This window comes from Morchella importuna (genome assembly GCF_003444635.1).
Source record: "Morchella importuna strain M04M26 chromosome Unknown Morimp01GS001, whole genome shotgun sequence".
NCBI classification, from domain to species: domain Eukaryota; kingdom Fungi; phylum Ascomycota; class Pezizomycetes; order Pezizales; family Morchellaceae; genus Morchella; species Morchella importuna.
In genome coordinates, this window is record NW_025763398.1 from 2485236 (window position 1) to 2500968 (window position 15733).

General features: G+C 45.8%; 3 protein-coding genes across 3 annotated transcripts; 1 reads left to right on the forward strand and 2 right to left on the reverse strand.

Annotated features, from left to right (window-relative positions):
• Positions 1 to 1295: 1295 nt before the first annotated feature.
• On the forward strand, positions 1296 to 2207 carry LAJ45_00628 (uncharacterized protein; the record flags this gene model as incomplete). The annotated part of the gene is made up of 1 exon (XM_046110229.1): positions 1296 to 2207. One exon carries the CDS (start codon positions 1296 to 1298, stop codon positions 2205 to 2207), a length of 912 nt encoding a protein of 303 aa, XP_045976922.1.
• Positions 2208 to 3183: 976 nt separating this feature from the next.
• Positions 3184 to 4110, reverse strand: LAJ45_00629 (uncharacterized protein; the record flags this gene model as incomplete). The annotated part of the gene is made up of 2 exons (XM_046110230.1): positions 3184 to 3985; positions 4046 to 4110. 2 exons carry the CDS (start codon positions 4108 to 4110, stop codon positions 3184 to 3186), a joined length of 867 nt encoding a protein of 288 aa, XP_045976923.1.
• Positions 4111 to 4840: 730 nt separating this feature from the next.
• LAJ45_00630 (uncharacterized protein) lies at positions 4841 to 15087 on the reverse strand (the record flags this gene model as incomplete). Its single annotated transcript, XM_046110231.1, has 9 exons — positions 4841 to 4915; positions 4988 to 5291; positions 5350 to 10541; positions 10597 to 11219; positions 11274 to 12023; positions 12082 to 13921; positions 14152 to 14881; positions 14937 to 14972; positions 15032 to 15087. The coding sequence occupies 9 exons, from the start codon at positions 15085 to 15087 to the stop codon at positions 4841 to 4843; spliced, it is 9606 nt and encodes a 3201-aa protein (XP_045976924.1).
• Between the last annotated feature and the right edge of the window lie 646 nt (positions 15088 to 15733).

Genomic DNA, 15733 nt, shown 5'->3' on the forward strand with positions numbered 1-15733 from the left:
TCGTGCTGATTCGACGGGGTAAAAAAAATTCGATGGGTAGAATTTCGCTATACTGTGTACCACAGAATTCTAGAAGCAGTCCTGGGTAACGCAAATCAAGGCGGATAATAAAAGAAGTGCTACTATCTCGGACACCGAGTGATGCACGATGCGCCAAGAATGCGAGACCGCCCCCACACGATATACCTGGGGTATGCATACCCGAGCTTTCCGATCTCCGGAAGAAATGCAGTCGCTTCCAGAGTAGGTACTGTGCAACAAGGGAATATCAACTCCATACATGATTCTGCATCCAAGCAGACGGAAAAAGGTACTTGGGTACATAGACATCAGTATTATTCCGGCACGAACCAATAAGGAAGGATAGAACTGCGTTGGAAAAAAAAGAAAAAAGAATAAAAAAATCAGTGGTCCTCATCTAACCCATCGCTTAACGGCTTCTCCAAGTAGGCATCAAATTGCTTGCCTGAGTTGCCTCCTTCTTCTCTGAGTAGGCAGTGGCGTGGACGCGTCGTCGTTGACTCCACAGCCACATCACTGAATCAGTGGGGGACAGCGGAGATTACATGTAGCCAAGCTTGGCGATAGCGCCTGTCGAGAAGGTGGCGTATCGATAGCAAAACGTCAGCGTGCCTAGCTGTTCGCTGCCAGTGAAGAACGAATAGTTAAGTACCTGGGGTTACACCATAGCACGTAGCTTGGGGCACATGAGCAGGTGGGAAATTCCTTTTACTTACGACTTCGACACACGTAAGGAGGTAAATACATGTAATAAGGCAAAAACAAAAAACAAAGGGAAGCAGGATAAAAGAAATCAGGTTCCGGAATCAGGCCGCGGTACTTGCCTATCCCTATATCAAGACGTGATCGCATTGTTGGGCCGGTGGGCTTCGTTACCCCGCCGACAACAGTACTTTACGTTAGCGGAGCTCTCCAGGGCATGCGCTACTACGCCTTGAGTGTTTGTCCGTCGACTTAAAGTCTCAAAGTCTCTTGGCTCCTCCTCCCTTGCTTTTCCTCCTCCCTCTCCCATATCCTCCTCGTTGCTTTTATTTTCACTCCTACTCTCGCCCTCCGCTCTTCTCGTCTCCTCTCTTCCTCTCCTCATCCCATTCCTCCTGTTACTGTTGTTACTGTTGCCACTGCTGCTGCTACCAACCGAGAATAGTCGAGGCTTGTCCAGTAACCAGTTGCTTGCCTGCAACTCACCACCACTCTCTCTGACATCATTCTTCACGGACGTGTCAGAAATCGGGCTCGCCACCAGCAACAAAAAAAAAAATTAAGACAGTAGAATGCCTGCCAAAATTATCTTTATTGCGGCTACGGTCATTGTGGTTGCTGGAATCGTAGTATACGACAATCGCGAACATGTTTACGAGTTCGTCGACCGGACCCGTCGAAAGGTCAAAAATTCGCTACATGCTTTAGCACAAGAGATCAACCCAAGAGAACCCATCCCCATGACAAGCCGCGGGCCATTTTCCGAATCCTATAGGGAAAATGAGGGCGAGAAAGAAAAACCTTATAACGAGAAAAGATCCGAGGGAGGAGAAAGGTCGTTTACCAAGGGAGATGAGGCCTATGGTTTTGCCTCTTCTTCCAGCAGGGAGCAATATCACAATGAATATCATACTCCCTCAGCTCACGTCAGACATCGTGGTCAACAATTCGGTACCATGCCTGAAAATCTGGTAGTTTTTGACGCAGCAACAGAATCGTCTAGAATGTCCACTCCTAACCTCGACCCTGTATCTCGCCGCGGTTCAACCGAGACCCTTCAACTCGAGAAGCCACTTCCCCAAATGCCTGCTGAGCCTCCTGCTTTGCCACCCAAGCCCCAATCACTTGCGGTCCAGCCGTCTCCCGAGCTATCTGTGATCAGCGATCCCTTTGTCGATGTCGCAGAAGTCCAGGAGGTTACCGAGCCCATCGAACAGCAAAAGGCAGCTTCGTCCCGAACAGTTTCTTCTGGTGAAGATCAAGAGGATGTTTCTAACCCGTTTGAAAGCTCCCAACCATACTGGAGCATTCATGAATGGGCCAGTGCTGCCCACACACCCTCTTCTGCTCCCAGTCTTGCTGGCAGTGCCCCAGAGGAGATTGAACAACCCGCTGACGATATTCTAAGCGATTTCGGATCGGATGTTGAGAGTGTCGGTAGCTGGACCGAGGTCGGAAGCTCTGTCAGTGGTGACGACAACTAATTAGACTTGGTGCGCGATTCAACGCCGCCTGAATTTCTTTCTTCTTTCTACTTTTATCATTACAATTTTTAAACGGCGGGAAAAAGGCTTGTATCAATATGAAATTTGGGCAAACTATCAGCATGACAAAGATTACAAGTGTTTTGGGATACTGGGTTTTTATTCTGACATTGTCGCGGAGCTTCGGTTTGGGTTCGATTTGTTTTTTCTCTCTTGTCTCGCTTTCACTCTACTCCTTGCGCTTTTCTTTTCTTCTTTCTTTGTTTCTATGGGTTTATTGATTTTGAGTTCTCATCTGATTTTTGCACAGGGGGGATCTTTAAGATTGCAATGATCTTTGATCTAAATCTTTTCTAGGGATTGGTGTTTTTCTTCTTCATTTTCACTCGGGGAATTGGGAATTGGGAATCAATTTGTTTTATTTTCGGCACAAAGGATTATTCAAGGTGACCTATCAGGAGATCACGAGATAATTTTTTGCTCCCTCATTTAAAAAAGACACTACCAGTTCAAGTAGTTACAGCGTGCACTAAAAAGCTATCTCTATGCGAAGTAGAAACAGGGGTGAATTGAAAATACGGTCAGAGCACCGCATTCTGCTTCCCCGCTACTGTTTTGGGGGGACGCATTTCAACTTGTTGGGATATGTACTAGAGGCGTGACAGCTAATAGGGGGTTGGCTGGAACTACACATGAAGTTCTCCAGAATCTGGGTTTTAATCTGCATCATGGTCACGGCCTTAGATCTTTTGTATCTAAGACAAATAATGCATGCCCCTGGATCATGGCCTAATAGGGGTACTAGTGGGCCGATCAGTGGATCATGATATCTCACTCGACGATAAGGTGCAATGATTGGTTGTGCTCCCCTGTACAAATTTCAATTCAATAATTACAACAATGCATATAACTATAAAAACAAAAACCTACGTACTCAATTTCTTCTTTCACTGTCCCATGATTAAACATGATCCCTCTACAAAATCAAAACCACCGTTCCCAACAAAATACAAATGACTGGAGACCAAGCCACGAGGGTCTCTGCGGCGTTCTCACTTAATTTGCTATACCTCTTCCTCAAACTCTCAGGGCTGGTAATATTGTCTTCGTCGGCTCCTCCGCTCTGCGCTTCAGCATCATCCGCGACTTTATCGTCGGTTTCTGCGCCAACTCGGTGGTTTGCTTCATCGACGATGTCGCCAGCGTCCACGTTGTCACCAGCAGTAGCCGCATCGTCTTCAGCTGCGTCACCAGTAGCGGCTGCATCATCTCCAGCTGCATCATCCCCACCCTCATCAACCTGCTTCTGCTGCCTTCTATCATTATCATCATCCATACCATCATCTTTATCATGGCCCTTATCATGGTCCTCACGATCTTCATCATGATCTTTATCATCGTCCCCATCACCCACGTCATCGTTATCATTAATCCTCACCTCCGTCTTAACCGGCAATGCTTCCTCCTTCCTGTCCGCATCTTGCTTCTTCGTTGCGCTCGCCTCCGCCGCCGCCGAAATCGCTCCTCCCAGAATATCAGACTCCTTCGCGGCGATGCTACTCGGAAGCTTGTTCAGCTCACTGGCCGGCACATCGGTCACCTTTCCCAGGACCGAAGTCTCGACACTATGCGCGATTGCTGATAGAACACCACCAACTGGGCCGAGTAGTTCCTCGTAGATTTCTGGGGCAGCGAGGCCGGTCACCTGTGCTTCAGCAGGAGGAGCGGGAGTCAGCGAGGTTGCCAGGTTAGAGACTTCAGCGCTGGGTTCATCCTGTCTATTATAGAGAGGGGTTTAGTAGAGTGAGGTACGCTCAGGACTTCTTTTTTGGTCATACCCTGTTTCGAGGACTTGAGCCGATGCAGAGACAATGATGCCAGCGAGGAAGATTTCGAAACGCATTTTCAAGTATATTGAGGGGCAAGTATATTGAGGGGGCTGGGTTATGGGATTGCAATACTTGAGAAGAGTGGAGACATTTAAAGAATTCTGCTGAAATGCACGTTTATACCGAGAACGTATTCTCATGATGTCAATATTAATGATATAGTAAGTACCGGAGGCTTTAGTAGTAGTCGCCGGAGAAGGCAAATATTGAGCGTCACCACATCACCATTAGCGGTATTCTAATCTATCCAGAACTTTTTAGATATGATGGATGATTTAGTATAATATAAACCTAACAAAGCAGTACAAGAGGGCACATAAAAAAAAAAGAAAACAAACCTACTCGACTACAAGGTTTTGAGTTCTTCCCTATCCCTGCCTTTACTCGCTCAGTAAGAAGGGAGAAAAGGATGCTGTCGGCTCTTGCTCTGTTGTACGTTACAAATAACGTATTTTCTAAACGAACTTAGAACAGCGGCTATTTATATCCACATGCATTGTAACCACTAAATAACATCGCATACCCCATTGGACAATCTATCATTAGCACAAAAAACAGAAAGCGAAAGACAACGGGGTATTTATGTCCAGTTGTCTGAGAAGAAATAAAAATCATTAAACAACATTATATCTCGAAAAATAAAGGGAATTAAAATAAAGCCAAAGAGAAGATCTTATTAAACCATAGAACGCCTTGTCTACCATTTCCATAGGTCCTTTTCAACATAAGAAAATAAAACACCCCTTAACTAGTGCCAAGGATTTTGGAATAAGCATCCTCGACCTCTCTGGCAATCTCCAATAACGAAACAATTACAATCTATGCGTATTGTCAGTAAAACGCCACTTTGGATATGACCCGGGGGATTGAATAAAAAGGTTATTAAGTTACCTGATGCGTCAAATTCGGAAGTCGATCTCTATGCAACCCAATCCACTCCAACGGCGGTGTGGCCTCACCCATGTCTCGTAACTGCGGAGTTTCGATAATGGGTGGTTCGAGCGCGGTGTATTCGTATTTTGACTGAGGAACATTGACAACCGCAGTGATCTTACGCTGCTCACCGCCTTCTGCACTGTCATTGTCTTCTGCGGCTTCGGATGGAGGTGGAGAATTGGTACTGATTGAAATGTGGCTGTTGGTGATTATCTTGCCCTGGCGCTGGGACATTTCCTTAACATGGTTGGCCCACATGCTAATTTTTTGTTAGTAAGTGAATCGCTGTATGTGATTTTAAGGAGGTGATTGCAGACCCTTTGATGAAGCTCACTCTGGAATAATTCCATCCTACGTCTACTTTACCCTTAAAGGCGCTCTTGAAGATGTATTCAATCTCATTGGAGCCGGCCTTGTGCCATGTATGCATAAAGGCCGTCACCTGAGGAACTTTTAGAATCGTTCCGCCACGTGCACCACGAGCATGGTACACGATATCCTCCACGCTCACATCGCCTAGGGAGCTGCCCATCTCCGGTCGTTTGATAGTTGCCAGGGCTATTCTCAACTCGCCAAGCGTCATCTCTAGCTTACTATGGAGTTTCTCAACCTCCATTCCAACGCCAAATTGGGCGGAAGCGTTTAGTGCGTCAAGCTTGAAGACCTGTGTGTCATAAAAAGTGCTGGGGAAGATGCCAATGCTGACTTCCTTCAACATCACCACCACGTCTGTGTAGAGCGACAGGAATGCTGGAGGCTGGGGGCTTTCTCGGTTTAACTGAATGGGAGCAGGATCTGACGCTGTGAAATTGGATTGAGAGCGTCTGTTGAGGTATCTTTCTACGTCCTTTAGTGAGATATTGAAAGCATCGATCTTTTCCTGCCGAAGTCTCAAGAACGCCTGGTAAAGTGCGAGACCTTGAGACGCGCTTAATGTCGTGCAGTAGATCTGGATCATGTCTCCGTCGAGAACCCCTACTAGTTGGTCACCCGCTTTCCCGCCTGCTTTCTGTAGATTGTACATCAAGAAATGGAAGCTAGTGATGTCGGCTAATAGGAAGGCTTGGTAATCAAAAGACGCCTTGACTTGAAGTTGCTCAAAGCCCAAAGAGGCTTGGATAAGAGGAGTTTGGACGACCTCATCAGCACCAGATAGCCAATGAATCGATGTCCTGACCTTCATGTTCTTGAGGTGGATAAAACCGCTAAGGCGTCCAATAGATGTCACTTTGATGGCATCAAACCCAAGCGACATGGTCTGTTCCCAGTCGGAGCTCTTTCGTGAGTCCATCCAGAGGTTTGATATTAGCAAGGAATTCTTGCCAAGAGACTGGCCCAGATCGAGTTGAAGATCAATTTCCGAAATTGACACAGTTGTGTTCCATGGAAAGGCCTTTGTAGCAGCAACTCTGTGGTATCTTTGTACCAACATCGGGGAGGGCTCAGGTGATCGGATAATCGGAGCCGGCGAGCCTTTACGTATCTCTTCGGGTAACCAGATCTCACGGAACAGCAGGAAATCCTGGAATTGCTTGATATTGAGTTGCGACTTGATGGGGCTCATCTTCATGATACATGAGAGGCCATCGGAGCCGTTCAGGTGTTTGCTGTTCATCAAAGACGCAACAACTTCCCGAACTTGCAACTGACCTGTAGAATCCCGTGAATAAACGTGCTTCAATGACGCTTCAAACCCAGAAGCAATGACCGATAAGGCATAGAATCGACCACCCACAGCTTCCTCACAAGTACTGAGAGTAACATAGATCTCATCATAGCCCGCAGAAGCGGCTACACGCGCGATGGGCTGACAGCTCAACGTGAATTCTTGTTTACAAATTCTCAAGCCGATATTGAGTCGGCACTTGCCAAGGATAGCTGCTGGGCCAGGAGAAGTTTCTTTGGATTCTGCCGGGCTAATGTGTGGGGTTTCCTCTGGTTTCGTTTCGGTGGGCTCCCGCATAACCTCTTTGATATTTGAGGACATCTCCAAGATCAGGGGTACAACTGAAGGATAAAGTATATTGCTTGATGCGCTGATCTTGATTTCAGCGTTGAGTGACGGGTCTTCGTCTATCGGCGCAACATATTCTGCCTTGAAAGCCAGACCTGGGGATTTGAGTATTGTTATACCATTTGAATCCCCGTGAGCGAATTGCCCATAACGGCCTTGTGATGATGCTCGGGATGCCAATTTTTCCAACTCTGATGACTCTGACGCTTTACTAATATGGACGACGGCACCAGCAAAATCGGCGTCCACAAGGACAGATCTAAGCCTTTTTGTACCAAACATGTTTTCTCTCTCCGCGCCACTTTCTGTGGGTGTTGATTTCCAGGTTGCTGAAGCATCGCGAAACTTTTCGCTCGCAGTAGCAATGGAAGTTTCCAACTGGTTTATCCCAACAACACATGAAGAAGTAAGACGTAGGTCCAACGAGGTTCCCTTAGCTTGGAAGGCAAGACGTCTATCCGCATCGTTCAAAAAGTATGCGACGTTGAAGATGACCTCGGGCATAATTGCAGAGTTCTCAGAACGGCTGGTTACCTTGCTGTCTTGGTCAACCATCTGGACCAAGAACTCTTCGATTGTTAGACGCGCTTCATTTGCTTTCTTTGTAGCAGTTGCAAAGTTGATTCTCTTGAAAGAGAGTACTAGGTTCTGTCTCGTGTGGTTCAGTGAGATGATCTGAGTTGAGGCGCCCGTGATCCAAGAGATTTGGATTCCTTTCATTTCCACTGAAATGACCGAGGTGAATAGCTGCATAGAGTTTCTGCCTTTTTCAGATCCTACTGATTCAATGGGGACAAGCGGTTTAGAGCTGCGGAGCTTTCGAAGATATTTGACTTCTCTTGACAGATCCAAGTCCCGCAACTTATCTTGAAGATGGCCTGCAACATCGACAATTGTGGAAGCAGTCTCTGCAAAGAGGTCTATTTGGAGAGAGTGGCTGGTGACGTAAAATGCGCGAACGATCTTTCCACCAGCAGATTCTGTCGAAGAGCATAAGATAGATGCATGTAGCTCTACGTATCCACAAGTTTCAAGTGAGCCATCAGTTGTAACCTTTGTTAGCTCAACTGTGATCTCTCGGAACTCCACATGAACCTCAGGAAGTAAGAGTATGTCGGCATTAGGTTTGTTTGAAGCATGGACTCGAATGCAGCCTAGGTCAATATTTAGAGTTGCTGATGGAGCAGAACTCTGAATCGTCAACCCAGAGACCCCTACATGAGCACGGTATACAAGAGGGGTTCCTGTTTTGACGGAGGGTACAGGGGGTTTATCTGGCTTATCAAAGATTTCGTCCAATCTCGCCTGAGTGCCCATCCATTCAACCCTCGCACTTTCGATGACGTTCCCAACTTCAGGTTTGGTAAGGGCGTTAAGTAAACTTTGAATAGAGGATGCGTCTAGTTTAATCGTTTCCACGGAGATAAAGACCTCTATCAATTGTTCTTCCGCTGAATCTTGGTGTCTGACTCTTCCATTGATCGATGGCATCTGCAAAACCGAGATACTCCTGGTCTGTGCTTTATCGTAACCTGTTCTAATCTCATGCTCGTGGTAAAGAACGTCGAAATCTAGGATGATTTCTTCTGTGGCATGTTTTGGTCTGGTAGAGCCCCTGACCCCATTCCCACGCATGACATAGGCCAAAGAAGGTAGCAGGGTTGCTTCAATAGTAAAGTTCTCCAGAGATAATGTCAAATGAAGGACATGTACATTGCGCCGGGGGAAAAATGGAAAAGCCGGTGAATTGGGAGCTGTTGGTTGAGGAGGAGGCCCTGATAGTGAAGATCCTTTCAAGTCCTCCACTAACCGCCAGATTCGTGAGACTTCATCGTTCACCACAAAATCGATGACCTCCATCATACCCAAAACCTCCTCCCTAATATCGAAGGATAGGTCTTCACATGACCCCGCGACTTTCCAGATGTTGAACTTTGTATCCGCCAAACAATGCTCGTCGAAATGTCCATATATACTAGGATTTCTCAGCTTTGTCATACTGAGGGTCTTATTTCCACATTTTAACTCAGAGGTTACTAGATCAGAGCGTAATAATACGCTTCCTAGCAAAGCTTCTTGAAGGTCTGAGTTTTTGCTCGAAATAAAAAGTGAAGCCTGAAAATTATGAGCCATGCTGATGCTTTTCAGATTAATCGAATCAAGTATAAGCGATCCAGTATCTGTGGTCAACAGTACGTGAAAGCTTTGTTTTTTTCTAGACTCAATGAACGCGACAGAGGTTGCTTTCGAAGTTTCCGAGCCCGAATGTCTTTTTGCGAATGCTTTTGAAAGTCCCTCGAAGATTTCTAGAATCTCCCAAGTTAGGCCTACTTGGATGCTTCCGCAATGGGCTTGCACGATAGTTGAAACAGACAAGTTTGGTCCACCAACTGTCGATACCATAGAACTGTTCGAGATTTCTGGGTGCCCCAAAGAAGTCTTTGCTGCAATATGACCAAGTACAAATTCACATTGCATAGGACCAGGGTCAACGAGCATCTTCAAACTGGTTATCCCTATTTGAGTTTCCATGAGACCAGATGGTCTTATGGAGCCTTCACTTTTATCCTCAGGACCGAATATGGCATCGACAATATAACTGCTATGCAGATCTGCTAATTCCCAGCTGCGCCATCTCTCAAATGCAGAAACGACCCGTCTTCTTCCATCTGCTGGACATTGGTTCAAATTGGAGATACAACGGATTTGCAAATTTTCTCGAGGAGCAACCGGTACAGATTGGTAGATATGTCGCATACGAGACATGACCTTCCAAGAATCGTTGACACGGACATGGTCCAGCGCTGAGCGAAGTACATATGATGGTCGTGTGAGAGACGAAGGATCACCAGTAATGCCAAATTCTTCTCCTGCAACTGCTAGAGAATAGGCAAGTGCCTGTACTCGTTGCTTTTCATTATTCGATAGGACCTTAAACGCCTGTTGTAAATCTGCAACGAGCGATTCCATCCGAATTGCAGCGTCGTAAAGGAACATTGCCTGATTACTTTGGAGCGATGACGCGATTGTTTCCACTCTGAGAGAAGCGGTGGATGTCTCATTCGTAGAAGCCCAGAATAGAAGGCCCTGTACCAATAAACATAAGGCTGGCTTTAGAAGCGAATCTTGATATCCAGCCTGTCGTTGGCTCATTATAACTTCTAGCGTTCCTAGGAGTATATGACAAGAGAACACTTCTTTCCCTCCTAATTTTTCTTGACTGTTGCGTTGAGGGGGGAAAACCGTTTTTGATCTTGCAGAAACTAAAAGGTTACTCAGCTCTAGGTTATAAGTATCTTCGTCTGCCCTTTCGCCGTCGATACTATAGTAGTTGTGGGTCAGAGTCTTGGGCACGGGGTTTGTAAAGCAGAATTTGAATTGCGGTATTTTTAAATAAACCTCCGTGATCGCTGAGTCCTGGGACTTGTTGGTCATAAGTTTCACAAGTCTATCGACTACACTTATCTGAATAGAATCGAGGATATCCTCGGGGCTCTAATTACAACGTCAGCTCTAAATAACTATGAGTGGTGTATTGGGAGAGGACAACTTTTGGTTGCATGCATTCCACCAATTGTAACACAGCCTTCACTCCAACTGCTGTGCAATACCCCCTGATTCCAGATACAAAATCAATGATAATACTGGTCTGTGAGGTACTTTCATCTATAAAAACACTTTCGGGAGTGAATGAGTCTTCCGCATCTTCACTATGTCCGCTTTCAATGCCCGATGCTAGCCATGGGACATTCTTCAAGTCTGGCTCGACTGAACCAAGCGGAAAAAGTGGTTTTGCGAAGGAACTCGATAGAAGAACCTTTGATCTTGATTTCGTAGCAGCAAACGATTGCCCATCAGAACTTTCTTGGCGACTTCTGGCACGCATAGACCGCCGCGGTGACTGTGATCCGGGCGTTGTCGAGGCTGGACTCTGAGGTACTCTCAGGCTTTCTCCAAGGGTGGCTGCTATAGGTATTTCTGATGACAATGTCTCGACTGCTGAATGGAATGATGGTGCATGGGAGCTTGCAGCACGCAGTATACTTGGCACTGCACTTGAAATACTAGAGGCTGCGAGGAAAGAGCACTTTCTTCTAATACTAGTGCTTCCTGTGTGACCGGACGCAACAGAGCCTTTGGAGGACCCTAGAAACCCATGATAACCATCCCCGCCTAACCATATTTTCAAATCAGCACTTAATTATCGGAGCATAGGCGGAAACCTACCATATAGTGGCTTAGGTAGGCCGGGCAGCGGTAAACTTGGTGGTTCAGCATCCAGATTTTCATTATACATGCTGCTTGCCCTACTTCCATCCTCCTCAAAATCTTCTCTAATTAAAAACTTTGCTCTGCCTGTCCTAAAATCACTTTCACGAACATGTTTCATTTGTAGTGCTCTATCCTTGGAGAAATTTTTCTTTCGTCCAAATACTGTAACCTTAAGTGACGTGCCGAAATGGCCGCTAGTCTCCGTGTTTTGAACCAAGTCGCCGCTTCCATAATTAACATCAACGCATGACATGGTCAAATCTGGCATTGATAATGAAATACGCTCAGAATGTTTCTCGTCCGCAAGATCGTTAAGGACAAAGAGTATCTCCCCACTTGTGACTCGAATAGCTGAAGGACTGTCTACGCGGAGCCAGAGTTTGAGAGATTTTAAGCTGACCCGGACGAATGTTACGTCGTGGACAACTAGGACCTCAGATTCGGGTACCGGAAGAGCATTTTCTTTATCTTCGAAGCTGAAAATGAAACCTTTCAATGCGCATATAGCAGTTGGTAGAAAGTCAGGAGTGCATTCTCCGGTTATAGCGCCAATATCGAGGTCCCAATTACAAACATATGTTGGCTCGGTTGGCGGGAGCCCAAAAAGACGGTGACCATATATAGTGAGACCATCAATGAAGATTTGTGGATTATCTGGCGTGGAACTAATGTATGCTGTTATAGGACTGACGTTGACCTGAAGATCTATTCTCATATATAATTGTTAATGGGGCACTTAATGAGGGCGGGGTGAGGGGCCCACCCATGTAATAATTAGTGAATCTCATATCTATCCCCAGCGATGCAAAGTTCAACTTCAGATTCTTCCCGGTTCCCCCATAAAGATGTTTTGGCATGATGACACAGCTGTTCTTCGCCTCCACAGTCAACATGACATCTAGATCATTGGCCTTCTTATTGTTCCCTTCAATCGTTGTAGCTCCGCTTCTTCCTCCCTGCTTCTGCCACTCTTCCAATGTCTTAAAATGCAAGTTCTCGCCGAAGTAATTCTCCCTAATCACAAGGAAGTAACGTATCAGGAACCCAAACAGCTTTAATTTTAGCCCGCTCCCTGAGATATCCAGTAATAATGTGTCGATTAACCCTGATCCAGCGGTGGTGTAATAGGTATAGGACCCCTTTACTATAATCTCTTTGACTGTCGCTAGCTTCATTCCAGTTTCTGGGCTCAAAAATGAGTGCCATGTATTCCATACTGGCTGTCTGGCACCGAGCTGAAGGTTGGTTTCTTCACCGTCGATCCATATATCGAAGCTTACGGTGCTTTCATCTGGCCTAAAGCGTGTCATATCCAGACCAACCTTAGCTTTCAAGCCGCCATCTCCGTGGAGAACTAAGAGTGTATTGTCCTCAATATCACTTGGGTTGTTGATGATATTCTGGTCATTGACATTCATGCACACCTCAAATCGGTCTTCAAATCTGAGTATGATGTCATATAAAAACGGTGTAAAACTCCAGTATTCTGATGGCGGTCCCGTTACCCAGTCTGTTACCAAGTCTGTTATCAGTGTGACATGCTCTCTAAGAATAAATATCTCAATTCCCCGACTAAGGACATCGAAAGTCCACTTATGCTTTCCATTCCACTGCAATGGACCGCTAAGGTCGGCATCTATGGCTTGTTGGGTTGCCTTCCAGAGAAGGCCATGGTTAACCGATGATCGCACCTCAGGGCTTTTTAAATCCAATTTCAACCCGTTCTTCCAGCCTGTTGGCGAAGGAACCATGGACATTTCATACGAGATCGTAGACTCGGCGGCAACCTTGATTTCCAACCATCCAAAAGGACGTACCTCACCATCGTTAAGTCGGCGACGAAATTTCCAGTCTTTGCTTTCTTCTCTGACCGGGATTCTAAGAATAGTGGAGTTAGAGAGTTCAACAAAAAGTTTGAACTTAGTTGCGACTCTACTCTCTCCCTCTTGTAGCTTGTTGCGTGGAGTAGCAGTTTTGTAGATTCGAGGGGCAAACATATTTTGTAGATGGACGCGCTGCCGGTCGGTCCAAGGTCCGTACTGAATAGTTCCCCCTTCAAACGACAAATCAATTCCCCATTCTGGAGGCGTATGCTCAGAGCCATTGATATCTTCATCAGGCGAGTCAGCTGCCCCACTGGTTTGGGTACTTGATGATCGTGGCCGACCAACAGTCCCTGGAATGTCCCAAAAAAAGTTCATTTTCCCCTTCGGACAATCCAACACTGTTGAAACTTTTGCATATTCTGCAGGCTCAAACTTCCAACCTTCATCTTGGCCCTCATCAAGATACATCCTAAGTCCAACCCACCTATCTTGACCTGCTACTCGTGATTGTAGAGGGAAATCATTATTCGTAACATCGGAGGGTGTTAGAGATTCAATAGACTCCGAGAAAATTGGTAGGAGATCTTTAAGCTTTTGACGACGGTTGCGTAGTTGGTGAGACTTTTGGTGAAGGCTCGTCTCTTCTTCTGAGGAGAGAAGGCGAGCACCGCGGGATACGAGAGGTTCCTTGTATTCCATATTTGTTTTAAATTGAACCACAGGATGGGTGAAGTCTACACTGAATACTTGTTTGTATTTGTCGACCGATGCAACTGACTACGCAGTGGTATATGTTAGCGTTTTATTATTGTTGATGAGAGGCCTAATCGAATTTCGGGGCAATAGAAACATAAGGCCCAGAATATAAATGTTTACAGGAGGTATGTGTAGGCCATTGAAGACATCTAGGAACGAATTCGGCAATACCGGGCAGCATGTTGAAACAATGAAACATATGGGCGCCCAGGAGAACATGTGATTTTGTATTGAAAGAAAAAGCTACATACCCTTGTAGCATCAATACTGGCTTCAGCTTTTTCAAAATGGGCAACTAGTACGCTAGGTGTATTATTATTCCCCATAACCACAGCACCACGATTGACAAGAATCTTAATTGGCAGCATGCTGAGATATGCCGAATCAGATTCTGCATTAGTGGCGGCATTTGAGTTTTCCCCCATTGACCCTTCGTGGTCTCTCATTAATGACCCTATTGAACTCTTCATTCTTGCTGAGATCGTTTCTGCCTTGGAATCATCGGCCCCAGAGTGCCCAGAGTAACCGGTCTCTTTCCTTCCTTCACTGGCAGCATCTTCGTTTTGTTGGCTTGGCGCCATCTGATCAATAATATAATCATATGCTGGACTCCGATTGTAAATAAACCACTCAACTCCCTTTAGTTCTGCGAGTATTCTGCAAGGAAGAGCTTCACTTCTCGTCTCTCCGCCTGCCCCCTCGATACCGCCATCTCGTCCATCACCGGCGGTGCCAACAGAAGCGTGTCGGACCCTCCGTAACCAGTATCGCCAGGTAATATGCCCGCTTACTATCGTTATAGTCTCGTTAACACCGTGATATGTGACTCTTCCAAAGAATATTCTTCCTGCCAGTAATGAAATTTGAAGTGACTGAATATCGACGTAGTTTGGCAATCCTTTCCACCGTAGCCATAATCGAATAAGGAGTGAAAGAGCTTTGGAGAAAACGCGGTTAAAGTAAAAAAGAAAGAATAAAGCGCTGTAATATAGTTAGATCTATACATTAGAGCTTTACGGGTAGAAGAGGGCCTTACACTAGTCCGCAAACCAAGAGTTCCACGAGAAACACCCTATGGTATCAAGTTAGTTACAGTTGTGAGCAAGTCTCAAGCAGATCCAGGGAGTAAACCAATTGAATCTGGCGTCAGGATCGAGCGCTTGGGCAGGCAGGTCATCTGTAGCCATATTTGAAGCTGCGGGTGAACCACCGTATGATATTGACGTTGCAGGACAGCTTGGTGTGTGAGGCTCTAGAGGATCCGCGAAGTCAGGAGTTACCGCGTTGCGGCGGAAAGTTGGTATTCGGGTATTTCTGTTCACTGGCTCAGATGTCGATAACCCATGTTAACTGGACGCGCGACATATCCTAACATGTAGCTTTTGGGCGGTTAACAATATTAGATAGTGTAAACTGTCTCTGACGCAAACCCAGCAATGTAGATTCACATGGCCCGTGCGTCAGAACGGATTCAATCACGTGGCTTTTAACTTTTTTTTTCCATATGTATTCACATCATACAGCTCGAAGCTCGATTTTAGCGTATCCATCCAGCCCCAGCTCCAGCTTCATTACCACTACACGTAGACTTTCTTCTATTCTGTTGTTGTTTGTAATTTGATGTCAAACTCGTTCTTTAAAACCTCATGTGAGATTCGGGCAAATGTTTTTCTAAAGGAACGACACTCGTATCTTCAAATTGTTGAATACGTGGTAAGTATTAATCCGCCTTCTACCCATGTAGGTATGTACCTACCCTATACTCTACATGCTTTTTCACAAAAGGCCATCTCTAATAGCCCCCAATATCTTCTATATGAGGTTAGAGTATAG